At 39.0% G+C, this 27,927-nt stretch overlaps 1 protein-coding gene across 5 annotated transcripts; it reads left to right on the top strand.

The window, feature by feature from the left end:
* vit (vitrin) lies at nt 1-27,927 on the top strand. 5 transcript variants are annotated; one of them, XM_014469576.2, is made up of 23 exons: nt 1-148; nt 6,807-6,894; nt 7,120-7,185; nt 7,884-8,040; nt 8,117-8,250; nt 8,335-8,412; nt 8,846-9,031; nt 9,485-9,529; nt 10,279-10,317; nt 10,413-10,463; nt 12,076-12,138; nt 12,630-12,683; nt 16,697-16,771; nt 16,911-16,976; nt 17,405-17,467; nt 19,355-19,417; nt 19,723-19,770; nt 20,236-20,304; nt 21,870-22,017; nt 22,098-22,201; nt 23,610-23,836; nt 23,915-24,428; nt 25,585-27,927. In XM_014469576.2, the coding sequence occupies exons 2-23, from the start codon at nt 6,864-6,866 to the stop codon at nt 25,761-25,763; spliced, it is 2,460 nt and encodes an 819-aa protein (XP_014325062.1). In that variant the 5' UTR covers nt 1-148; nt 6,807-6,863; the 3' UTR covers nt 25,764-27,927. The 5 variants fall into 5 exon arrangements, with proteins under 5 accessions (XP_014325062.1, XP_023183533.1, XP_023183534.1 ...); XM_023327765.1 differs by lacking the exon at nt 12,630-12,683; XM_023327766.1 differs by lacking the exon at nt 17,405-17,467.

Here is a 27,927-nt window from a genome sequence, read left to right as displayed (position 1 = left end):
TCTCCGCTTCTAATCAGCCATCCAGTTTGAAGTGAAACTCCAGGTGGAAGGATCGCTGCTCCTCGGTTCATCCAGAGGAGGAATACCAGGAAAGGATTCCGCATGGGATTACGTTTTTAACGCGGACGGGATTATATTACCTCCTCAGGTAAAGGCTCCTTCATTGCTCTCCGGGGAGGCGGTTTTGAACAGGGAGCTGAGAGAAGCAACTCCAGCATGTTGGTTTCTGTGGCATTTGCGTGGCTTGAGTGAATTATTAACGTGCTAAATTATGCATAATTAGTTCATTTGTCAAAGAATCGATTTGCAATTGCTCAATGATGCGAGTTCTTGGGGATTTTTTATCAGCATGACTGGATGTTTTGCCATTTTTAGTAAATAATTTATTGTGAAATCTATGCCCAGATATACATACTGCTTAAATAAACTTACAGCTGCCTTGGTTTTGGTTCACCATGACATCAATCTGCAATATGCACTACATACTTTCACTTATAACAAATTTTTAAAAATAAATTATTTTTCCTATTAATTCACCTGAAGCTTTATTTTAAGTTATTTCCACTTGTAACAGAGAGGAAACTTTTCATCTTTAACTAAGTTTGACATCTTGATATATATTCTCCTGATTCTTCTTGTTTTGAAGCAGGATGATTAAGCGCAGGTGGTCTCAGTATAACATGTCCAGCAACAAGCTGTAACTTGCATTGAGCTGATTGCCAAGAGTTAAAATAATTCAGCCTGTGAGGAACTCAATAAACAAGTCGTGTATCAGAAGCAGCAGCAGGAGTGACCCTGTAGAGACATGCTGGAGTTTGACTTTTTTTTCTGCTTGTTGCAGCTTTTTGGTCCATTAAAAATGTTTGGAGCACAGCACTGACTCCTGTGAATGGTGGATTTTAATACTCCCTGGTAATGTGTGTAAAGAGTCTGGCTTCAGGCTTGCTTCCACCCAAGAACAGGGTCTTACGAAGTTCTGAAACAAGTCCCAATCCCTTCCAGCTACTAACCCTTAATGCATCTGTACTGACCACTTCAGAAAATTAATGTTTATGCCAAGCGGGGAACACAACTCCTCACTTTTAGAGTTAGGCTGCATGCAAAGATTACACTAATGCGTTGAAACATGCAATTTTAATTGCCCACAGTGTGTTTTTAGAGCTCATCATGAACAACCACTTTGTAAGACATGTGTGGTCTCCCAGCCCATATTGTCGACATCCTGTTTGCAGTGGAGCTTCCTTTGGAGAACCCTGATATGGGTTCTGCTTTCTTTTATTTCTGTGGCAAGGTACAACATCGAAGCTTCTGATTTTTCCTAAAAAGCTGAGCTTTGTGAAACCATTTAAGGTTGTGGTGCAAATAGGAAGGTACGGTCCACTGTAATGTCATTTCCATTGGAAGGTGAACCTCTGAAAGACGTTTTCTTGTGGGATTCATGTGTATTTAGTTCCACCCATCTTCACATCAGCGCTGACCACATTACTTGTTGATGAAAATAATCTCAACAGCATAACCCTGCCACTACTGTGTTTCATTGTTGATAGTGTGTGTTTAGCCTGATATGCATTGGTGGTTTTTATCACACATTACATTTTTCCTCTGGGGTTTCAATGCTTCCCTGCTTAAAACACCTGACTTAAACAAATGGGTCATTAGCAAGCCACTGCAGAAGACAGTCCAGGTCATAAATTACCAGCCTCTGGAATGATCAGTGCTCCATCTAAGGAAATCCAGCAAATAACATTGAGTCATTGATTTGTAGCATTCACATCTCCTGGAATTGTAATTTTGTCATTGACTTTGCAGCAATCCCTCATAGTGAGCATGCATGTAGTGACAGTGGAGAGTAAAATCTTGACTTTAACAGAAAGAAACCTCCAGCAGAACTGGAGGATTCACCACAAGATGAAAGACAGCACAGTAAAAGCTTAGCCAATAGGAGAGAGAGACAGGGTTAAACATAGGGTCAAGTGTATCACCTATAAGAGGAAAACGTTGAGTTGTTGGCAGCAGCTCAGCTGATGGCTCCCTCCATGAAGGTGTCCTGAGGATTCACACAGCAAATGCAACCTTACATGCACCCAAGCATTCACTTTACTTTCATTTTTTGAATTAAAGTAATGAAATACATCAACTTTTCAAATTTTAGTATTTATTGAGTTGAACATCAATGTTATCACTGGCTTTTTAAAGTGCTATGTGCTCAAAAACATTTTTTTCTCCCCTGATACATGTTGGAATAGATGCTGTTATTGGGTTTTAATGCTAAATACATTTTAGAACCTGCAGCAATTTAACATTATAATTTAAAAAAGAAGAAAACAATTAGCTTATCACCTATGCAATGAGTCACCTTGTGGTGCAGTGCATGCATAATGAAACTCCCTGAAATCTCTGCTGGTCCGCCCCCAATCCAAAATAAAGAAAACCTAAGCAATTCCCAACTTTTATTAGTGTGTATGAAGTGATTGTCGGAAACTATAAACATGACCTGCTACAACATTTGTGAAAACTGACGTGTTTTTTTCCACTGCACCTATCTTTGACAGGTATGCAAATGACTACTACAGAAAAAGGACTGCAATTTGTCCTCACAGTGGATAGCAGCAGACTGTGAACATGCTGGAACAGATATGTGCATCTAGAGAGCCGGCAATACGAGACAGGAGCGCAGCAGACCTGTGCTCCTGAACACCCAGCTGCCTCACAGGAAACCTAGGGTTTCTTAAATGTAGACCCACCTTCAGTAATTGCTTCTAAGGAAACATTAATTTGGCCGAGCTGCACCTTTGCTGAGAAGGATGACATCACAGTAACAAAATAACAATAATTTCAGACTACTTAATTTATGTGTCAAAAGAGCAGTTGCTCTGAGTAATTACACAAAGAGAAAATGATGTTTTCTTTGAACAACCCGGGAGTTTCCTGCAGGATCTGAGGAGAGCAGATCCTGAAGCTTCGCACAGCAAATGCAACCTTACATGCACCCAAGCATTCAGCAAATTAATTAAAACCAGACACAAGTTCAGTACAGCTTGTTGGGTGCTTGTTAAACTTGCCATTCATCACTGTAATAAATTACTTTTACACTGTTTAATTATCATATGTCTCACATTTAGCTTAAGTTAAGTTATCCTGAGTGACCTTATTAGTTATGCTGCCATAGGCTTAGGCCTCTCCTTTTTCTGCTGCCTTCTCTTACTGCTCTCCAGTTTTCCATTATTTGTCATAATTTCAACTTTTAACTTTATGTTTTCTTTGTTTTGTATGCATCATAGAAGCTGCAGCTGGTCTGCAGTTAATGAAGTTGCAGTTAATGGGTTTTGTGAGTTTTTTGTGGTTGATTCACTTGTATACTGTGTTTGAACTCCTGAGAGATCCCAGTTCTCAGCCTTCCTGGAAAAGCTTACTCCAGTCAAACGTCAGAGTCAGGAGGAGCAGTGTGTTTTACCTCCAGCTTGCTTAACACCTGGCCAGGCCAGTAGCCTTGGAAAGTTGCTAAGAGACTCATGGGAGTTTAGTTATTCACTCTTGATGTGCTTTGTAGAGCAGCAGGAAACTTATAACTATTTTCCTCAATGCATTCTGGAGAGGTGGTGGAATATTGGTTATAGCAGTGATGCTACCAAGGTCTTGCAGTGAAATGAAGGTTAAAGCTGCACATTTACAGCACAAAATTGTTCCAAGTGTGGTTGGACATGTCAGCGATCCTGTTTGTGACATTCAAGGACCTTTAGGCATAATCATGAATATGAGGTGTCTGGTTCAGAAACCTCATTAACTGATTTTTTGTCTTGACCGTTTTCTGAGTTATGTAGTTGTGCTGGTGTCTTTAAACCATCATCTTTAGAGAACAGTTAAGGTTTTTACTTAAGTGTGAAGCAAGCAGCCAGGATGAAGGTCAGCTTCTCCAAGTTTAAGGCCATGGTTATCAACTTGAGAAGGTGGACTAAGGTCATGAGATGTGAATCATGACCAAAACATTGGAGGTTTCTGGACTCAACCCCAAAAATAAGGCCTGGGTTTGGTTCACCCCCCAGGTTGCTCATACTGAGTCAGATTCAGTTGGAGGTTTCTCCAGAGTCAGTGTCGAATCAATGACGCAATGCAATTGACTTTCTTCTGTTGCTTCATCTTCATTCAGGAGTGAATGCTGCAAGCCAATGACTCGATGCAATTACGCCACTTTATGAGTTCTGGATAGAGGAGTTCTGGATAGAACATATTTACAGACGAAGGCTGGTTTTTTTTATCTTAAATGCAAAATGTGTGTATTATTTATACAGTTTTTCTACTTTGAACATATTGTTCTTTCAGCAGATATCTTTTTTTAGTCTGTATGCTCCAGTTAATGATTAATTGGTCATTAATCCGATTAATCATTTGAGCCCTAGTTGCCAGCAGGAGCAACTGAACAGTAAACCCCTTAAGAGAATGTTTTTATAGTTGTCTCATGGTTCTATGAACAGCTGTAACAAATCAAGCATCAGTGTCCATATCACACTTCTGTGTGAAGCAAACATCACCTGAACATGCTGATGGGGGACACACATGAAGCCAGGCTTTTACGAGTTGCTCTCACTGTCAGACTCTGTGTGGTGAACCATTTTCTTGCTGTATGTCAGTGTTCATGATTTGCTGTGCAGTAATAGAACTATAATGACACATTACGATGCATGGAGCAAAGCCTCAGCCACTCTCTTCCTAACATGAAACATGGTTCTACAAGCGTGCTTAATGTTCTTACATGTGTGTGACTTCTGAATGACAGATGCTGAGGGAGGTTTTCTCCTGGCCACAAACAGATTGTATTTCTAAGCAGGATCCAGCTTTATGTGGCTGTCACCCTCAAGCGCATAAACCATCTGAGGGCAGTTCTCCATTCCTTCCTCATTAGATTATGTCTGTGTGCTCTCTAATAAAGTTGATTGCATGGATGTTAGTGGGTGGATTTCTTTAGGCTGTTTATCTCATATGTTTGAAGGTGAGATTGCGATTGGCTAAAATACTGTCTTTACCTCAAATGACTGACCTTTGAAGTGTAACAACATGACTTATAATAAGACAAATGCTAAACAGGTCATTCTGAGTACAACTCGGCTCTCAGGGTGGTTTCAGGCTGCGGAAGGTCTTTGTTTGGTCTTGTTTCCTGCAGAATAACTGAAGATGCATTGATCGAAGATGTATACCTAATCTACAATTTTTGTAGAACTATAATCTGCTCTGATAAAAAAAAAAGTTATTTTAAGTCTTCATGCCTTGAGGAATCGTTCTTTATTTTTATCATGATCAGAAGCAACATCGCTTGCGTGTGAGAAAGCAGTTCCTGTAAAACAAGTTCTAAAGCTCAGATAAAACAGTTCCGAGGTGACATGTTTTTATTTAGAGTCTTGTATTATTGATTTTGAATGTTTAATTATGCAATAAATTAAAAATAAGTAAATAACACTATAATCACAACAATTTCACCATGAAAAAACAAAATTATAAAATATTGAAATAAAATAAGTACATTAAATAAATAAACAAGTAAATAAAAGCACCATTAGTCTCATGAACAATAATAAAGAAGTCTAAACTTAAAATAAAATTGCTCACATTTAGGTAGACTGAGCTTCTGGAAGATTGTACAGTTACAATTGAGCTCAAAATTATTCATATGCTCAGATTTAGATTTAAAATATTTGTTGCACAACTTAAAAGTTTATTTCTGATAGGAAATGAGATAGAGATCTCTCAAAAGATGATAAAACTATGAAAAAAGAATTTAAAAGAATAATAAAATACATTTTTATTTACATTTTATTTTAAAAAAGCCATTTTGAATATTATTTAGTCATATTCAATAAATTAGAATATGTGTTTAGATGATGTCCATTAAAAGTAACTTTTAAGAATAACAACCATACTCAAATAAAGGCTATATGCTGCCATAGCTGTGATTAAGCCAAAACTGTATAAAATATATACATTTTGCATTTAAGATTTTTTTTAAAAACTGTCTGTAATCTGGCACCATCTTGCATGTCATGTTTTGTTGGTCCAAGCCCGAGTCTTTAAAACCAAACCCTTCCCACATAAACAAACTAACTCTGTCGTCTTTGTTTATTTAACACTGCCTCTGCTGCAGGCGCCAATGATTTTGTCTCCTTCTCCATGTAATACAGTTGCAGTTTCTGCCTTTTCATGCCCAACACAAAACCATCCTGTCTACCTTGGGATGTTCTGTACAGACCATACATCACTCAATACTCCCCAGGGGGATGTTTATCCTCTTACGCGAAGACGCTGAAGCCTAATATACCCGAGATCAGCCTTCCAAAGGAACAGAAGAGAGCACAAGAGAGTATGAAATGATCAAAACTGAAAAAGTATAAATGGAGAAGGATTTAAATGTGACAAGTAACTTCTAGAGCCTGAATTAACGCCAAACCTGTGAAATATATTTTCTTTTTAAATGGGTTCTTGTATGCTTGTTCTTCCACTGACTACACTTTATACTAAAAGCAACCAACTTTGGCCATTGTTCCCACAGTAATGACTTCCACACCAAAGAGTGTTGAGGTCAGCATTACCTGGTACCACTTGCATATATATGGTGGTGCACTGATCAGAATAAAACTAATGTATTTTTACTGTCAAGCAGAAACTTTAAGCTGCAGCAGATTTATCATTGCATCTCCAGATATGACGTTTTTCTTTTTCTAGAAAGTTTGTTGAGTTTTTTTTACACTACACTACCAAAGAAAATATGAGCTCAGAAGACAAAAGTAAACATTTTCCCCATTCCCCTTCTCTGTAAGGTGGAGTGGTAATTCAAGAACACCTGGCTTAGCTGCTGAACCAGAACATCATTCATCATGATCAGATCCATTACTGTCGTCTTCTACGGTGAGAAAGCAGTCTGTCTATGCCATTACACTAATATCCCCATTTCAAATTGTTTCAGTCTTGTTTACAGCGTCTCATATTGCCATAAAAATCAGACAGCAGTAAATTTACACCATTGAGCAGCAGCATCTTTTCTCTTTAAGAGATTCTGTGGGCAGACAAAAATGCTGATGATTATGTTTCTGTGCCTGCTAATATGTCAAACACCCTCTTCTTCACCCATAGTGTTCCTCTTGTCTTGGACATGCTGGGCCAAGCCTAATGGATCAAAGAACAAGAAACCAAAGCAAGGTGATCATCTTCATCAGTAGCCTATGATCTTCAATCCTTTCAGTTTTATTATGTGCTCCAATTTTCTGTGCTAACTGAGGTTCACAGGAAGGTGAAGGTTGCAGTAATAGCTCCATCTGAGTGTGATTAAAGTCCACTGGAAGCGTTAAAAGAAAATCTGGTACTTACTGGCAATAGAATTGCTGCAAATACTCTTAAGGTAAAATAATGAAATGCAAATAAACACTCTTTTCAATTCAAAAATACTTCATTTATTCCAAAAGGAAATGAAATGTCATAACTCAAATCATTATCCTGGTGTATTGAAAGAGTTGTGGATGGTGATGCTGTGGGCAGGAAGAATCTCCAGTAGCAGTAAGTCTTGTAACAAATCTCAAGAGGCCTCTGACTGAAGACTATTGTATGACCATCTCATGACTGTCATGACATGCTAACAAGTCAATATCGAGGCAACAGAGACTATATTCACAGTAACACATCCTGGATGACACCATCAAATGTTGTCAATTACTGCTAATCCACATCATTTGCTTTTGCTGCTCCTCTTTAAATCTCTATAAACCAGAGTAGATTCTGTGTTGGTAGTGATACTAAAATGTAGCAAAATATACCACATTTCCCTAAAAATGTGTACTTTATTGTAAAGTAATGTGATTTTCTTTTTGTATCTTTGTGGTATTTTGTTGTCCACTGTCCAGTTGTTCCGGATATAGAGTGTGACGTCCGAGCGGGGAAGATTAACCTCCCAGAGTTCATTGCCAAGTGTCCAGCACACTGTAAAGAAACCAAGCAGCAGGTCTACGGGACAGGCGTCTTTGCCTCAATCTCCAGCATCTGCAATGCAGCCATCCATAGGTGTTTGGACTGGGAAATGAATATCGCCAAAAGAGTCTCATGATGGTTTTATTTGACAAACATGTTGTCTGCACAGTGGAGTCATCACAAACTCAGGGGGTAAAGTAATTGTGAGGAAGATGGCCGGGCAGAACGTCTACAAAGGCAGCAACGCTAACGGGGTGCGGTCACTGTCTCTACCCAAGTGGAGGGAGTCATTTGTGGTCTCAGGTACTTATGCAGAATTAAATATTTTTGAAAATCAGTTGTTTAGAAGAAATTTGTTGAATAAAAGCTGAATTTGTTGTGTCACAGTTGGGAAACCAAAGAAAGGTGTCATCTACCCATCCACTCTGGACTATGCTCCTTCAAGGCCAACCTATGTGAAGACAGGTAGGAAAAGCATCTTCACACTATTACCACACAGTTTTAATGCATTATATTTAGTTTTCCCCGAAATGTCTCGCTGGAGATAGGCATCAGCATCCCTCCCGACCGCACTAGGGACAAGGGTGTACAGAAAATGGATGGATGGATAATTTAGCAATCAATTAATCATTAATATATTAAATGTTAAAGGCAGTATGCTCTTTCCATCTATTCGTTTTGAACCTGTTAGGACCACCTGTTTTGTCTGGTATATTTCGAGGTCAAAAGGTGACAGAAAAAACATCCGCACACTTGACTCTGGCATGCTGAACCTGGATTTGGATTGCTGCAGTCTGCTAAGAATGACAAGAATGCATTACAAAACAGAGGTTACACTGTAGACGCTCTCATCCATCCTCCTCGTTTGTGACCGCCTTCATTTCTTCTCTTTTTCCAGGTCCAAAAGACACCAGATTAGCTGCGTTCACGACGCTGCCGCCAACAATAGCACCTGAAGCCACCACAACAACCCCTGAACCGACAACCACAGCTGCTCCCACTACAACCACCACAACCACTATGCCTCCGCCACCACCCACGACCACCAAAGCCCGGGCCGCAGTTCATAAAATCAGGGACGCAGGTGAATAAAACAAGCAGATAAAAACGTTTTAAAAGGTAAACGAGCAGCCTGCCTCGTCTAGTCTAACTTACAGCATTAGCAGCTTATAATCAGAGCTTGCAGCTTGCCGCAACAAGCCTTCTTTTCTGCAATGAGCGATGATGAGTGCCAATTACAACTGTAATTATGGAGCAATTACCGCTCCTCTGTGATGAAGTTAATGCAGTGTAGACTGTTTTAACTGTAGCTTTCATCACTGATTAAATAAAAACACAATCACTGAGACTCTGCGTCATACTGGATGGCGGTGCAGGTACGGTGAGTAGACAGTGCCACCGTATCTTAAGGTATGCATTCAAATGAGACGGGCAGAGGGCCAAATAGGCTGCTGAGCGTTCCCTCTCTCTTTCATTTTCTGTAACATTATCTTCCTTCTCTCCACACCGGCACACCATTTGTCTTTCTTCCATCCAGGCAGCAGTCACCCGTACCTTGCCCATGTGGCTGCCGCAAGTTCAAGTAAGTGAAGCAAAGCAGCGAATAATTGTATGTAGGAGGGATAGCAGGAGGTGCTACAGTGGTGATAGTGTATTCTGGGTTACACAGAGCCTCACAAAAATAACTTCTTCACCCAACAACCACAAACATTAATGTATTTTATTGGGGTTTTAAGTGGTAAACCAACATAAAGCAGGGCATAATTTTGATGTGGAGTAATCTGCAAAATGTGCCTAGTGGCTTATTTCCACCGAGCAATATGCTACGGGTTGGTATACATTTTTTGTCTGTTTCAATTGGACCGGCATATACAGCCGACCTGTACCTCATCATTCTTGGGCCCCCTTCAGTTGTTGGTCCATAAGACAATGGTACGGCTAGTGTGGAGCTACTGACATCACACAACTCAGTCCATTAACTGGGGAACAGAAAAAAAAGTCTGTTTTTCTGTTCGTACAAGTTATACTAGTGCGATGACAAATGTGGCGCACAAAGCATTACATGGCATGACAGTGGTCTGCTTTTGGAAATATCACCTGTTTTGTTTCGAAGGTCATGGTATCTTCCATATTTATCAACAAATAGCTTTATGTCAAACATATATATACTGCTCAAAAAAATAAAGGGAACACTTTAAGTGTTAAACACCTGTTTAAGTGTTCCCTTTATTTTTTTGAGCAGTGTATATATACCAAGCAGTAAAATCATTACAGTTTGTAATATACATTTTTATCTAAATGTTTTGTGAATGAACTGTGTGATTGGTGTAGGACAGTCACAGAGTGCCCAAGGAAAGAGTCCAAGCCAAGGTGGGTAAATACACTTCAAGAAGTTCCAGCTATTGAAAAGATTTTCACACACAAAGCATTTCCAGTCTGACTAAACCATCAAACCATCTCTTCAGTGTTCAGAGGTAGCTCCTACCCAAACAGGTATCCACAGCGTGCCAGTTCAGGTAAATCAACTCAAAAATCCAACTTGCTAACCTCTGCTTTTTAAAAACATAATTGTTCTTTTTACACTGACACTAAGACACTTTTCTTTTTTTAACTTGTGCACATAAGCTCTGCATGCCGTCACTGTTCAGTATCTATCAAGCTACTTGACTTGTATTAGTTGCAAATCAGAAATGGTGCTTATGGTGTAATCTTCATCTCTGTCGGTCATGTTCCAACTTTCACAAATATTGGAACCCCTGGTAAAGATGAATCTAAGGACTTAAAATAAATTCACCTTTTATTGCAGTAGCATAATGATGCCCTTAAGAATCCAACCAGAGTGGATTACACAGAAACTTACGTTGTAACCAAACTTCAAAGCCATGTTTAGCATGAGTAGCTAAACATAGTAGTACCTTTTCTGGTTTCAGGTGTGTATTCATCCCTAATATGCCTAATGTTGCTAATTTGCAACATATTTAAAATATAGCGGTTTCATAAGCTGTAATCACTATAACAATCTCCACTCTACAGAGCAACAGTTTGACACCAGCATTTATTGATACTTTCCTAAAATAATGGTCTACATAATTTTTAAAAAATCACCACCTCTTTTTTTATTTAGGTAAAAGAAAAATGACTTTTGCCGAAAGTGATTTTGTCCATTATTTAGAAGGTGACATTATGTTAGTTACTTTTAAAATATGAAAGGCAAGAGAACATGCCAATCAGGAAACGCAAATGTTTGTTGACTTTTATATGTAATTAATTATCTAAAAGGAAATAGGTACTTATTTAAACTTAATCATATCCAGTCAGGGCAATAATCAGAAAGCAACAACTGTAATTGAGTTAAATTAGAAGTTTCCTTATTCATTTGCCAGCAGGCACAAAAAGGAGCTGGATGTAGCGAGTAGCAACGATCTGCCTAGATGACAACTATTAGAAGTCTTATTTGAGAAGCATGCCTGGAAAAAGTATTTTCTGCTCTGCTATGAAAACATAAACATGTAGAATTTGACAAGTAGCTAGGACTAAGATGAAGTGTTTCTGCAAAGATTCCTAGTGGGTCTAATATGAAACACAAAATGTCTATGTGTAAACACTCTGCTGTTCATACAGAATATGATGGAGGATCTGTGATGCTGTGAGCCCTCAGGACTTTGTAGAAGTTCATGGCAGCATGGACTCATGAAAAACTGAGCATTTTGAATAAAAATCCAGTAGAAAAAAATAAAAATGGGTTGTTAGTGGGTCTCTCAATAGTATAATGATACAAAACATGACTAAATAAACAGAAATGGTTGTTCAACCGTTGAGCTGAAGCTGAAGAAAAGAGTGTCACTCGATAAAATGTGAATTTATTCTAAGAACGTTTACACATCCTTACCAGAGGTGGTGATACGTGAGGGAGATTCTGTATTTTCAATCTGTGCTGATATTTAGACATTGGTGCAATCTGCTAATTTCAGTGAAAAAACTGAACTCTCTACCGGAAGGGATACAAATTAACACAAACATTTAACATTTAAGCAATAAAATTTATACTTTATTGAAGTATCAGCACAGATTAACTCTGCAATGTTTCACTATTTTGAAAAAACTTCTTCCTTCTAATCTTGGTCCAAGGTTTGCGCCGGCCAGAGGCGGGCTCAGCCATCAGGAGGCAACCATCCTCTCCAGTCGGCCCAGGTCAGCCTCCTCATTAGCGCACTTACACCCATGATTAAAACAAAAACGGGTACAGGTAGCATGCAGGTCACCGTCAGCAGACTACTGTAAGTCTAACCCCACTGTTTACAGTCATGGGCCTCTGATATCTTCACCCTCAGGGTCACCACTAATACCATCCTCTGAGCTTCCCAGCTAACATTCCTTGCTGCATAACCGCTGTTTTCTGTCATCAGGAGCATCCTACCAGTCATATTTTCATTTTACGAGATGAAAAGAGTCAAATGAAGCAGAGGTAGTGCTTGTAAATACGCCCATCTTACATGCTTTTGTTTTTGATAGCACGCTGTGAAGAAAGAAAAAAAAGCCTTTAGCTTCCATCAAAGCAAAACAGCTGGACTACATTTGAGGATGGAAGCCCAGAACTGAAACTCTGCTTTACCCTCCTTCCTCTTCTCTTTTTTTCCCTCTTCTCTTCTCCTATCTGCGCTTTTCTCGTCGCTTGCAAGCAGCTTTTAACAGGGCTCCACCCGAGCGGACCCCGACAACGAGCCAGTCGAATTCTGGTGAGTTTCTCTGAGCAGGAGTCCTCAACCACGCTGACGCAGACGGGTCAGATCAAACAGTAGAGTAAAGACGATTGTAAAAGCGCTGAGTGAAATGTTTACAGTCTGTGGTACGCCGACGATGCGCCCAAATCCAAGCAGATGCTCAGATTTCGACAGAAAAATCTGAATGCGTCTATTCACCTAAGAGATGAAACAATCAGTCTCTCAGATTCATCTTGATTACGTTGGTGATAACTGCTCCATGCTCTAAAATAACATCTTAACGCCTCTGTTGTATGAACACAATTTTTGGTTTCTTTCATTCCCAAATACTCTTTGCTCTCCTGCCCAGTTCAGCCAGCAAGCAGAATTCAAAAATGAACTCTTAGTTCAGCCAAAACTTCTTAAATCTGCAGCTGCACTGGACTAAAATAAGAGCTAATTCAAAATAAATCGAGAAAGTTAACCATCTCGCTTCATTTTTTGAAAAGAAATCAAATCTGGAAGGTTTGAAACTGAATTTTTATTTTCAATAATCTGAATGTAAAACTGCATTTATCCAGTGTATTTTTCCAGGATATGCATTTAAAATACCTTGAATGTGCAGAAAAGTTCTTTTTCACACAGTTTGGTTTTTTTGTTAAAAAGGAAAATATCTTCAATAAAGACCTACATCAGTGAAACTCACTGTCGCCTGAGAGAAAAAATTGTGGATAACTAGTTCAATCTAAAGCACATTTTCATGACAGGGACCATTTTCCGGGGTTTGTTGGGTCATTAATTCTCGCTGCCTTTTAATTTTACTTACCAGGGTGGAAAAAAATCAAACACATTCCAGAGTGGAAATTTATGCCAGAAATGAGGGTTTCTGGCATAAATTGGCAATAAGTAAATTTTTTACACTGAGTCTTTTTGTCCAGTGTTTGATTTGGTTATTGGTTAATAAGGATTCTTTGTTTTATTTTCTTTACGTCATTGGCAATGAGGTAAATTAAATAGGCATTTGAATTCTTCAATCTCTGGCAAATAGATTATTAATGTAAATTCTCTCAAAACATTTTCATGATAAATATCAGAAATCCTTTTAATCGCAACTGTAAATCCCTGCAAAGGTGAAACCGATTTAGAATTTTTTTTAAAAAATGAGACCAGCAGGAGTAAATATGTTTGTCATTTAAAGTAGCTGGTAGTCGCGACAGTTGTGAGTTTTGGCAGTGAAGGTTCAGAGAGTTGAAACGAGCAGCGCCAAGTGACCCAGTTATGCGTCCAAGTCTGTAACCATTGCAGCATATGGGTCCAATCTCTGAAAAGCTCCCCAAACCAGCCAAGGTGTGGCCCTCTGAGGAATGTGCTTCTGTTTTTCCTTCTGCGGAATGCAAAGCCATGAATCCCCTAAAATTAGACAGGGCTATATCTGTTTAAATGACAGCTGATTGTAGGATCTGATTTATAAAAGGCAGTGTAAACTCTTCCACAAAACGTTTGCTGCTTAGCTCTTGATCCGTGCAGGAAGCGGCTATTCAGATCAAGGGATAACCATGTGATTTACAAAAGAAAATACTGATTCCTTTAGGCTGCTCCTTCAGATGGAAGTCAGAGTTTAAAGGTGAAGTCAAGCAGTGCCTCCGGAGTTTCCAAGATGGATGCTTCTTTTGACTTTGGCCCTTTAGTTTTTGATTTATGAGTTCAAAAAATTCTTTTCCTATGTAGCTTTGGCACCTAGCGGCTTAAAACAGATGTTGGGTGTTATTGCTTTAAGTTGTGATGCTAGTCTGGCGTCTATAATGAAACATGTCAGTCTAACAGCCAAAAAGATGCATGAAAATATTTAAATCACGCTGTACCACTTAGAAAGGCATTTATATCCACTGAAGCTTTCCAATTTTGGTCAGGCTACAACTACAAACCTCAATTATTTTCAATTTGATCTTATAGACGAGCACAAACTAGCATGGATTGGGGCATAAACAACAAACACGAGGATGAAGGTGCTCTCAGATAGGACCAAAATTACAAATTTCTTTGTCCAACATGAAAATTGGTGAAAAGAAATCACTGCATATCGATCTGACTACCCCGCCCTCATGGTGAAACAACAAGCTGAAATGCTACTGTAAACTTACAGCAAAAAAGCTGTAAAGGAATTGTTTAGATCAGAGTATATCAAAGTCTTGCAATCAAAGCACAGATTTATATTCAATTGAGAATTTATGGCATGACTTGAAAAGTGAAGCTCCTAGATGGTCTTCGTTCAATCTGACTGAACTTGAGAGACATTTTGAAAGGAGAGTTTGAAGTTTCAGTGTTAAGATGTGCAAGGCTGGAGACATACCCAAAGTTTGCAGACGTAAACACAGGAACACAAATGCACACCACACTTCTCAGATAATTATTTGCAAACATATTCCATGGTTTAAAACTGACGCCTTTTTGCCGTTTCGTTCCACCTCTCAGTTATGCACCACAATGTGATTCTCTCGCATTAAAACCCAAAGAAAAACATTTAAGTCTGTAGTTGTAACTTAACAAACTGTGGAAAAGTAAGTAAGTTTTGGAGCTGCTGTAAATGTTTTGGATCATGTCTTTTAGCAGAGTTGTCTTTTGTGCGAGCAAGTGTCACAACACAATGCTCATTCTGATATGAAATAAGCTCCGATCCAAGAGGAGGATCCTCTGCTATTGACCTCTGCAATCACTGAATTGGTTATGATTAAGGAAGTTGAACTAGATCCTTTAAGGCAGTTTTTAATAATAGTAAAAAAAAGTCAACAGCAGCAGATTGGCTTTATCTCTGCCTGCTATCTGAACTGTTCCTGGTTTGACATTGGGTCTATAATAATACGTCCGCGCTTCAGTGGGCTGCTGGCTGCACTCTCTCAGGCCGCCTTTGCAAACAGAGACCCTTCTCACCAGCTGCCCCTGTATGGGAACCTCAAAGTCGAACGCTGTGTGTTTGTGCAAGCTGCCTGTCCTCAGAGTGGATTTCACTGAAGTGTGCAGTCATGGTTCAGTCTGTTGTTGCAGAGGGAGCTTTGCCAGTCTGGTTTTTACCTCAACTTATCAATAATTAACTATCCAGACAGTTTGCTTTTTGCTCGTTAAAGTTTGCATTCATGTGACCAACTTCTAAGAAGGTACATAGGGTAAACTGAAGTATTTTAATCTATGTAAATAATATCATAATCAGCCTAAAAAGCTATCTTAAACGTAAGGAATAAATCATTCTTTCTAGATTAAAGAAACAGAGTTTTTACATTTTTCAGGTTTCAATTTATGTCATCTACCAAATTATTTACATATAATCAAAAAACATTTATTTTTAACCTCATTATTCATATTAAATCCTAATGAGTTAATAAAGCAGTAAGTAGCACCGAATTAATAAACTATCACTAACAACAAATGCCCCAACATGCAGCCCTAAATATATTATTAATGTAGACAAAATACCATTTCATTCCTGGAAGTTGTTTTACATCCAAACTTATGTATAAAGTTGAATAAAGACACATTAATCACTATGTAAAGTTAACTAACTGGTTTGTTTTTAAAAGGCTTTCCTTAATTTCTAAATCATCCGCGATGGTCAGATCGTTTGACATATATTCACAAACATTCAGACATGACTCCCTGAGAATAACAGTTCAGTCATAAAGGCGTAAATATTTTGAACTGTGGAGGTGGAGTAAGAGGTTGTTTTAGCTAACCCTAAGCGCGAAGTAAGAGCATTTTGAGGGATGTTTGCCAGATCTTTCAAATCTATTTTTTTTCCCTGTATGTCCACTTTAAAACAAAACCCAAATTCATATTAATCTTTTTTTTTTTACCTTTCTAACCAAAAAGTTGAAAGAAAAGAGCAAGTTTTCTCAAGCGGCAACTCAGTTCTCCAGCGTCTGAGTGTCTACAGTTTTAGTGTCGTTCTGAACATTTTGTGCGTTCTCCACTAATAAATCCCACTTTAGTGGTGATCACAAGTATGCTCCTCCTTCATGCCTGTCCTGAAAATGGCTTTCCAATTCTCCCGTGCACAGCTTTCCCCAGGAGAGACTGGCCACCCTCTTCTTATTCTCGCCCTGACTGGTTCCCAGGAGCTCGACGACCAACAGGTAGCAAACAGTAATCCCTCAGCAAAGACTGAGATAAATGTTGGTTTTTAATCAGATGAAGGACAAACGGGCTCAAAAAAATATCCAGAGTGAATTATTCTTTCCGGATGTTGCTGACACATCAATGTTCTCTGCTCAGATGTTAGCTATGCAGTTCCAGACTCAGGATATGCATGGAGTGAGACAGAAACACCTGAGATTCCAGGTAAGTAAATGCACCTCCTCTCTGACAGAGTGCTGCAGCTTTGGGTGCGTATCGCAACCTTTGCTGCAAACCTCGTATCCAGCTGTGCTGCACGCTTGTGCATCTGGTACAGTTCGGTATCTGCTGATCATGTATGCGCTGAATTGACTCCATGTGTAAGTACGTATATGCAAGGGAATCTCTGTTTACATGCCATCTGCCTGCCATATGAGGGCTTCTTTGAAGTGCAGAAAAGCAGAATGGGGCAGGATATTGATGCATGTGAAAGTGATGTACTCTGAGGTGATAATTGTGAAAAAAAAAGTCATTGTTTTCACTGGTCTGGGACTGGTCGTGAAGGATTTCTGACCAATCGTAACCATGGAAACATGTGCTTCTCCCTCTGACGTTTCCTCCACACTAACGGGTTTCGTAACGTCCTCCTCTAGCTCGGGATCTCAGGCCTGATATCTCAGAGTATGAACGCTGGCTTTATAGCTTTGGACCATACCGTAAGTGTTCATGCATTTCTATTTGTTGGGGTTACTAACAAATCTCCAGGTTGTAGAGTGTCAATAAATGGGTTGGGATTACCTTGCGAAAGTATTCAACCCCTTGGACTTTTTCGCGTTTTGTCACATTACACCTCCAAACTTCAATGTATTTTATTAGGATTTTACGTCAGCCACCATTACTTTGTTACACCAGAAATGAAATTATTGCAACCAATAGTAGTCAGAAGTGATCATTTGCAAATAGATTCAGTCTGGGTGTAATTTATCAATAAAAGCACAGTTGTTCTGTGAAGACATGTCAGAGAACATTAGTGTTTGGAACCACAACCACACCAGAATACTTAGACCCTCTCTAAAAATACTTATAGATTCCCATTTTAGTAATGGGAATCTATATACCAAATACCAAATACCAAATATACCTGAGTATGTATTAATACGCAGTGTGCTACAGAAACTAACGTCTACAGTTTTCATTATCTCCACTCTAGGTTGAACAGCCGATCAGTACCAAGGAATACCAATTGCACTCTTGAAATGATTTTTTTGCAAACACCAGACCCATTGCACCAAGACTGCATTTTTTAATAATTTTTTTAATATACTCTACAAAAAGGCAGATTTTCTGCAAATAGTTTGGAGTGACATTCCATAGAAAAAGCTTAATAGTCTGGAGTCTACTTTAAAAATAAAGTGTCAAAAAAACATACTGAACAGGTCACAGATATTGTGTGAAAGAAAACTAGCACTGCATTTCACCCTGAACACACCATATAGCATATGGTGGAGGCAATGTGATGCTGTGAGGATGATTTTCATATGTAGACAGAAAAACTGAACAGAGATGATTGGAATATGGATGATTTTACTCTGATTGACACTAAAATGAACAAGACATTCATTGGTAAAGCCTGCAGTGGTAATATAGCAAATGTGATTCTAAAACCTACTGAGTCAGGGGTCTGGATACAAATGCATGACACATTTAAATTCAACTAATGCATATTTTTAAAGTGTTTTTCTTTTTTATGCAAAACCTATACCGCACATTTGTATCTAGGCAAACTCATGTTAGGCTAGTTTTCAGAATAATAGCGCCCACTTATGTGTGATTTAACATCAGTATAAATGCTGCAACCCTTGATTTTTATTTCAGGCCATTAAATGGGTAAATGGTGATAAAAGAATGCACACAACATTTTACAGACTTTTATTTCTAAAAATATAACATGTAACCCTTTTTTCTACTTTGCAATTATCCGCTGCTTTGTGTTGGTCTATCATATAAAGTTTGTGGTTGTGATGTGACAAAACATGGAAAGATTCAAGAAGTATGAATACCTTTGTAAGCAGATGAAAAAACTGTTTGTTTTCTTTTATCCAGGTTCAGCTTCTGGTACTTTTGTATTTAATTCACAGTATAAACACAAGCAGGCTGGCTGCTGCCCTGTTTCTTCTCTAGGTTTTTCACAATACACAGATATTACAGTTGGGTCAATTTCCGTCTGACTGCACATGAAAGAACCTAAAATACCTTTACTGCTCCTTGAAAGGAAACCACATTTTATTTGTCTTATACTTGCATGCCTTCACATTAAACAATATAACTCGCTTGCAGTACGACCTGCTGACGAGACACAAAAGCCCAGCAGAAAGCACTAAATCTCATATTTCAAACATTGTGCTTTCTTCTTTTTTAGAGGCACAGGTTGGCATTCAAATCTGAGGTCTGGAAACCATTTGGAGCATTCACCATAAAAATACAACCAGAAATCTAGCCAAGCTAAACATTTAAACAGAGCGGTGTGCTGGCTGTTATGCCACAGCGTTAGTGTTTTCTTTGGTTGCAGTTTTATTCATATTTGATAATGTCTTTATTTTTAGCCCCTCGCTCCACTGACATAGATGGCAGCCACAAAATGCCCCTGCACTTACCCCATGGCAACGGTGAGCAGCCATAATGAACATCCAGGGAAGCCTTGAAGATTATTACGCAGCTTTTGCACAGAATGCTGTTGAAACACAATTGTGAAAAAGTATTTGTCACTTCACTGATTTCTTCAATTTTTGCTATTTAGTTACACATAAATGTTTCAGATCAATAAACTAGTTTTAATATAAGACAAAGATAACCTGACTCAGGGGTCTGGATACAAATGGTGAAACTTTTTCACAGCACTGTAAGTAAATGCTTCTGATCTTATAACTTGCTGCTTTCCTAATGCTCAGCTTGTATAATGTCATTCATGCAGTGGAACCAGTAGATGCCTGGAAACAAGATGCAAACCCCTATGAATCAGGTAAGTTTGCTTGCACTGCCGCTAGTTTGCAGCTTTGCAATAAGTGCGATTCAAACCAAAGCTATCCGAGGTTAAGACTCTGGGTTTTGGCTTGGCCTGTAATTGAAGGGAATTGGGACAGAAGCCAAATGGCATGGTGGCTCGGGGCATGATGTTTGTGACTGGAAACATTTGGGGTCACTAAAAAGAGGACGCCTTCAAACTTTCAATGTAATTTCCTAAAAGTAGGCGTTTGAGCTGTCTTTGTTGTTAGTCAGTTGAGTGTTTTATTTTCTTGGTAAACACCCAACTGCATTTTCCTGGATGATGAAAGGTTAAGCTGATTATTTTCCCTTCAGTTGTCCCACATGAAGACGACCAAGATAAAAAGGAAAAAGATCAAGGATTCTGTCAGCTAATTAAAACAGCTAATTAATCCAGAAACATCTTGACTTTTAAGCATTTCTCTGTTTTGTTGTTTTCTAGGTTTTAGCTTGAGAGAACCAGAGGCGCTACCCAGAGCACCTGAACCCCCTGCATCACAAGGAGACCCAAGTATGTGGATGTTCTTGAACCTATGAATATGTGAATGTTATTCATCTGTGGCAAGTACCCAGGTATACATCTAGCTTCAGTCCTATTAAAGCAGATAATACTTTTAAGTATGCATACCTGAGACTGATTGCCTATTCAGAGGATTTTCTTGCGCCTGCACTTTCAAACCAGGTCCTTTTTATCCTGGTGGTCCCTGCTGGGATCAGGTGCAGATTATTCTGCTAGTTGAGAAATTGTAACGTGTATAGAACTAAATAAGTGTCTGTTTTAATTGTAAATCTTATCATTTCTGGCTTATTCTGACCTTCTGCTCTTATAAGCTTTGTAGATGTAGAGTTGTGTTCAAAATAATAGTGAGATGTTTAAAAAAAGATTAATCTCAAATTCCTGACACATTTTATTTCCATAAGCAAATGTAAGTTACTTTATTTGTGCCATCACAGTCCCATTTTACTTGATGGTCCCTGACCTTCTGAGGATGACAGTGCATTATCCTATTCACTGTCAGGATGTTTGCACATCCTTAAAAAAACCTTAAATTGAATTATCTAAAATTAAGGCCTTAAAATGTCTTAAGTCATTAAAGATGTAAGCAGGCCTTAAATACGTTAGCAGGACTATATAGTCTCATGTCCTATGTAGGTTTTTCTTGTGAAACTTTTTTATCCGGTAAAAGTTTGAGTTATGTGTAGCCATTTCCATTCACTGCATTCTATGTCTCAAGGTGGTAAAGGCTACAGGTAACAAGCTGCTAATACTTGTTTGCTAGCTAGCTAGAGAGCCATGTGCCATATGAGAAATGCAAAGTTGCTGCCAAGAGCCAAAAACCTCTCAGAAATTTCACAGTTTTAGCCCACTGTATTTCTTTTCTATATCTTTCTCATAATATAGCTTGTAAAGACTATCAAATGCATAGAAAGCTGATGTAGGTTCATTATACACTTGAAGTTACTTGCCACTGAAACGCAAGGCTGAAGCAGTCTGTAAAACATTTGGACTCTGCATAGTCACAGTAAGATGTATTTTGTTGAAAGTTAAAGAAATTCAGTAAAACTTCAAGAGTAGGGTAACAGTCCAAGAAGTAAGGCTATAATATCCTTAGAAATTAGATTCTCCCACTATGAGTCTACCATCTGACAAACTCTGAATACCAATGGTGTGTTTGCAGCTGTTGCTGCTGCAAGAACAAAACCAATGCTACTCATAAAGAATATTACTGTCTGGCTTCTGTTTGCCCATTTTGTCTAGCTTTAAAGACAAAATAAAACAGAAGCTTGTCTGAATAATGTCTTGCGGATAGACTAGAGCAAACTAGATTACTGGATTTGGGCCAGCACAGCTTTCTTTACTGAGTGACTAAATTATTAGCTAATTTAAAAGCTCAGCTGAATTTAAAAACAAAAACATGTAATCAAATATGTGTAAGAGTTTTAAAAAAATCAATATTTGGTTTCCTTTATCATAAGTTTGAAAGTCTTATTCATATAGGAACATTAAAAAAACAACAATCCACCTCAGTGCAGTGTGGTGTAGCCGCATGGTGTGTTCCTTTTTTTCCCCCTCAGATTGTAAGGTTGATCTTGCCTTCCTGATGGATGGCAGCTGGAGCATTGGGAAGCGGCGTTTTAAGATCCAGAAAGACTTTCTGACTGAGGTGGCTCAGGTCATCAACGTAGGCATGGCTGGACCAATGATGGGCATCATCCAATATGGGTAAACTCTGTCTATGCTTTCTGTAATTTTGTCCCACTTTGGAAAAAGAAGATATAAACTGTTTATTGTTTTGTTTGAAGTGACGAGCCTGTGACGGAGATCAGTCTGAGGGCCCACTCCAGCTCCAAGGACGTGAAGTCGGCCATAGATAAGATTGTGCAGAAGGGCGGCATGTCCAACGTGGGTGAGTGACCCCGCTGGTTGCTGCCAACTGCGACAAAAACTCACAAACTCAAGTGTGAAAGCGAAAGGGTTACAATTATCGCATGGTTTTTACTACGCTGGCACATTTTCACATGCAGGGATAGAATTAAATCTAAATTTGCCGGGAGACCAGCGAGCTAAATTACAGTTCTCTTTCTAGTAAGGCGTGTTTTTCTTCTGCGACCAGAACGCATTTGCTTTTTACAAGCCTGCAGGGGTCAGCTCTCAAAAAGCAAGGGCTGTTTGTTGCTTTTTTTTTGGCATTCATCAGCTGCAGATTTTGGAACTGATAGCTGGATTTTGTTTTTTAGGGTTTGCTAAATTTAGCTTGCTGACAGTTTGTTGGGTGTAACCACAATCGCACAACAGTGTGTGTGAATGTAAAAGGTTCTATAATCTTGATCAGAGCCTCTCCTGTTATTGTAAAGACCACCAACGATCAGCTGATAAACTAAATATATTTTATCCAGTACAGAGATATCTCAGTGCAGAATACTCTTTCCTTTAGCCCAATTGGTCCCCAACCTTTTTATTCCCGCTAAAGCCTTTTTTTTTTGCCCCGATTTTCCCTTTACCAATCTTACATCCTGCAGTGTGTGGTGTGTTACGTGGTGGTGTGTTGAATATGCCCGATCTAAAATCGGGCATATTCAACACTGTCTTGGCCCGATTATCGCAGCCTGTGGGGTTAAAACTGTCACTTGGGTGGCTTTGTGGGGGTTGTTAAAGTTTCAGCTGCACAGTTTCAGAACATTTGGTGGATTATTAGAAGGTTTTCAGAAGAATATAATATTCGAATAAGAATATTCGAAATAGCGATCATTGTGCGGCAGGAAAGCGCAAAACCTTTAATAAAATTCAATGTTATTACACTCTTCTTATTAGTTAATTTATTCTGAGCTCTCTGGAATCTGCTGAATGTGTCATCATCAATGATTAGTCATTGTTTAATCAAGGGTTTCTATGTAGTAGAGTTGTACAACAGAAATCCCAGGACAACATCATGACTTAAAGAGATATACCGCTGCAAATAACTCAAGTCTCATTGTGTTCAAAGTGTCAAGTCATTTGCAGTCCCAATAAGACCTGGGACTGCAAAAGATTTAATTTAAAATCATTTTCAGTCCCAATTTAAATGTCACAGGTCTATAAATGCAGCAGATGATGTATGTGGCACAAGATTTTTTTGGAGTTGGGTGAGTTTTATGTTGCGTTTGCTGTCAGTCACGTCTGGCAACCCTGTCTATCACATAAAATCCCCACAAAACACAGTGAGGTTAGAGGTTGTGACATGACAAAATGTGAAAATGTTCAGCGGGCATTGTGCTTTTCTAAGGCACAGCAGCATCAGTTATTTGTCTCCCTGTCGCCCTCTGGTGTTCAAACAGGAAAGGCCCTCTCCTACATCAACAAACAGTACTTCAGTGATGCAAACGGGAATCGCGGAGGGGCTCCCAACGTAGCGGTGGTGCTTGTGGATGGCTGGCCCACAGACAGGGTGGAGGAGGCTTCTCGACTCGCCCGAGAATCCGGCATTAACATTTTCTTCGTCACCATCGAGGGCCCTGATGAGAATGAGAAACAAAATCTGGTTGAGGCCAACTTTGTTGACAAGGTGGTGTTCAGTTGCACAGGTTTACCGGTGTGTCCCATAAAAACAGTCTGTAACACTGTTTCCTGTTTCACTCCCCAGGCTGTGTGCCGGACAAATGGCTTCTTCTCCCTTCCCGTGAACAGCTGGTTCGCCTTGAGAAAGGCTGTGCAGCCGCTGGTGAAGCGGGTGTGCGACACGGACCGCCTGGTGTGCAGCAAGACCTGCATCAACGCCAACGACATCGCCTTCGTGATCGACGGCTCCAGCAGCGTGGGGACTGGCAACTTCCGCACGGTGCTCCAGTTCGTGGCCAACGTCACGCGGGAGTTTGAGATTTCGGACACGGACACGCGGGTGGGAGCTGTGCAGTACACCTACGAGCAGAGGCTGGAGTTCGCCTTCGGACAGTACAACAACAAGGCCGAGCTGCTGAACGCCATAAAGCGCATCAACTACTGGAGCGGCGGGACCAGCACCGGGGCCGCCATCACCTTCGCGGCAGAGCAGCTCTTCAGCAAATCCAAACCCAACAAACGCAAGATCATGATCGTCATTACAGATGGACGCTCGTACGATGACGTCAGGGCGCCTGCGCTGGCTGTCCATCGCCAAGGTGAGACCTCGGAAAATAAGAGATAAATATGACATTTGCCTTCACAGTGTTTCACATTGTTTAACCTTCTAATGTTGTGTTACAGTAGAAGAACCAATATTTTCAATGTACACCTTTGCCTTTAAATCTGTAATATGGGACAGGAATGATCGTGATGAATCGCGTATTGAAATAATCGACTAAGTTAGTTATCGATTAATCATTAGCTAGAGTATACAGACTCAAAAAAGGCAATTTGATGAAAAAAGAACATACAGAGAGCTTTCATTGAGCTAGATCTGTACAAAACATGTATACATTTTGCATTTAAGAAAAAACAAAACTTTATACATTTTCTACTCAAAATTTAACGATTTTATTTTCTGCCAGGGTTGTTACGATACAAAAAATGTCAAACTCAATACTAAAAACAAACACTCTATACTGCGGTAAATGTTTTTTGAAGGCACAGGTTTTTTTTCTGTTAATCATAAAATAAGAGAAAGATGTATTTTAAAGTTTTGCTTCCCTGTTTGGTAAAACAGTATATGTATTCAGCAGCAACTATGTACAATTTCTGTCTGCCGGGCATTTTTTTCTGAATCTTTTCTTTAATGAACGACATCAGCAGGGTCTCTCCTCTAATTGTCTTTTCCCACCATAACCTGCATTTTTATAACCCTTGTTAGGTGTACCTTGTTGGTTAAAAAGAGAGTTTCTTTTTTCTGTATGTACCACTCTTATTGGAGTTTAAACTTTCTAGCAGCAGCTCATTGTTTTGGTCAGATGAGCAACTGAGAGGGGAGAGGCAGAGTGGGAAAATGTGACACCAGGCCTGTTTATTTCGATTTTGTATTGATTAATATTGACAATTTCGACAACCCTAGTTTCTAGATGAGCAAAACTGTTTGACGCACCCTAACAGATTTTCAGCTATGAAAAACTTTGTGTTGGTCTATCACATAAAATAGGTTGAAGTTGCAACCTTTGAAATGTAAAGAAATTTGGAGAGTACAAATACTTCTGTAAAGCAAGCTGCACCTTCATTTAAAAAACTAAAAAGCATGTGACAATAACCTTCATTTCATAAAGCAAAATGGCTTTAATGTCACATTAGCCTTCAGAGATGCACATGCAGTTCTTTATTGATAACCTGTGTTTTCCTCCCCTGATCCAGGTGTGATCGCCTACTCCATCGGTATCGCCTGGGCCGCCCAGGATGAGCTGGAGTACATCGCCACTGACCCCGACAAAGAGCACTCCTTCTTCGTGGACGAATTCGACAACCTCTACAAATACGTCCCCAAGATCATCCACAACATCTGCCAGGAGTTCAACTCTCAGCCCAGGAACTGAGGGCATCAGTGCGACGGAGGGGGAGGAGCATGTTGGATCAGGGCCGTCTTTATCAGAAGGCTGACTGCAAACGCTCCCACCCTGCGGCCCCACAGATGGCGTCTCTAGGTGGGCTGCAGGCACACACAGATGTAGAGGCTAGAATTTACACTTCCAGTAAAAAGCTTACAGACACTCATCACCGGTATGAAAGTCACATCAAATTTGGGGTCTTTTAATGAGTTTAAATGAGCCAGTTTCACAAGGAACTGATTTTACATGAAGTAACATCAGTGAATTTCGAACGTAAGAATTGAATGCACGTGTTTGAATTTTGTGTTTAATTTTTTCCATTCTAGTCATGGTCATCAAAATTATGCACAAAAATACAAATACGTATACTTCCAACAACATTTGATAGCTGCATGACAGCCACATGCTTATTATAGCCAAAAATAAGCTTCCATAGAAATTGTGGCTGTATATTTGCAGAATTGGTAGAGTTAATTTAATTTGGATGGTTTTCTGGTTTTCATCAAAGTTGTGGTGAGGCTGGAGCTAGTCCAGACACTCAGTGATTTAATTATTTCCAAACCAGTTTTAATGTGCCACTTAAGCTTGAACATAAATTCAGTACCAGTTTCTCATTTTAACTGGGACATTTCGTGATAAAACTAGAAAATATTCCTGTTATTACAACATGCAAAGCTCATCAAAACAAGAAACTTTGACATTATAATGAGAGAAATTTTATATCTCATTATTATGGCAAAATTTCTCATGATTTATACATGTTGTGCTAACATGAAGAATACGGTCAGACTGCGGCTTGTTAAACCTCACCATGACTCTTCACTCTGTTTCTTTTAGACAACATCCAAAAATCCCAAGAAAGGTTGCTGTTTTACTAATATGACCTTTTGTATTTAAAAGAGAATAAATTTTGGTTTTAAGGAGATTACTTTTTATGACAAGTTTTTTTTTAATGTCGTTAAAACAAGAGTGTTTTTCAAGAACGCATCAGAACTGCTTTTGAAATGGAGAAACTGAGGCCTCTGGACTGGCTTTTCCAAAGCCAAAACCTCAACTGTATTGAAAAATTTGTGGACTAAGCTCAAAAGCTTGGCATGTATCAGGAAACCAACTCATTTAGAATAATTAGTTGTGAAATATCCAGTCAGAATTAAGCCAAAAGCCTAATTATGGTTTAAAAAGCAATCGTTCGAGTGGCCAAGGTTCAATTCTCTAAAAAAAATTATTTGATATAAAACATGTTAACCCTTATGAGCCTTTCTAGGATCAAAACAAGTTTTATAACCTAACTCTTGTTCTTGAAATTCCTTGACATTCTTTGTTGTGAGAACGATTCAAACACATCTTTAAAGGCACAAAATAATACCACGTTCATTCTAATGATGAGTTTTTGTAAACTTTTCTTGTAACTGTATTTCATCATGGATTTGAAGATCAATTTTAAAATGTATCAACACAGTAAATTCTCATGAAAAACATTAGCATTGCACCTTTTGTTGGTGCCACAAACAACACTGTCAACTCTTTGGTGGCCAGTTTGTGTGATTTCCCTCACACAAAATTTAGGTAATTACTTAACAAGTTTATCAAAAGAAACTGAAATAAAACAGAAAGCTACAATGATATATTGCAGCCAAAATGCAACTCTTTTTGTGAGTTACCAGAAAGCGATTCCAACATAATAAACTTTGCGGACATATGTAGGTTTAACACATTCCTAACATTTCCTTTAATGGCTTCGTATACTTCATAAACTTGTTAACATGGTGCTTTCATATGATTACCTGTGAAGAGGATCCCCTCTTTCACAGCTGAGGCATTTTGATCTTCCTAACAGGAGATGTAATCTGAGTTCAAGTCAGAGACTATGGTGCTGTTTATCTAATTTTTATGTGGGTGTAAAAGCAAACCACCAGCATGGATATGGACTTCTGTGAAAAGTGGGGTTGGATTATGCAGTTTATTTCATCCCTTTCTGTATTTCTGTAGCGAGCGGCTCCTAATATACCAAGCATTTTGAAGTTTTAAGAGTATTTATGATTTTTTTTTTTGCCTTTGTTTTCCTGTTTGTACATATGCTTATTAAAATATCTTGCTTGTCATGTTCACATAATTGGTAATTTTTTGTTTTTAATAAAACCAATGAACAGAA

Source organism: Xiphophorus maculatus, chromosome 22 (assembly GCF_002775205.1).
Source record: "Xiphophorus maculatus strain JP 163 A chromosome 22, X_maculatus-5.0-male, whole genome shotgun sequence".
Taxonomy (NCBI): Eukaryota; Metazoa; Chordata; class Actinopteri; order Cyprinodontiformes; family Poeciliidae; genus Xiphophorus; species Xiphophorus maculatus.
Note: the sequence above shows the minus strand (reverse complement) of the source record. Positions and strands in the feature narration are given on the sequence as shown.

What these genes read in the sequence shown, in the direction of transcription:
- vit (XM_014469576.2), top strand. Translation starts at nt 6,864, where the DNA reads ATGATCAGATCCATTACTGTCGTCTTCTACG. An exon ending in TCATAAAATCAGGGACGCAG is followed by an intron (nt 9,032 to 9,484) that starts GTGAATAAAACA and finishes TCTTCCATCCAG; the next exon opens with GCAGCAGTCACCCGTACCTT. An exon ending in GGGCGGCATGTCCAACGTGG is followed by an intron (nt 22,202 to 23,609) that starts GTGAGTGACCCC and finishes GTGTTCAAACAG; the next exon opens with GAAAGGCCCTCTCCTACATC.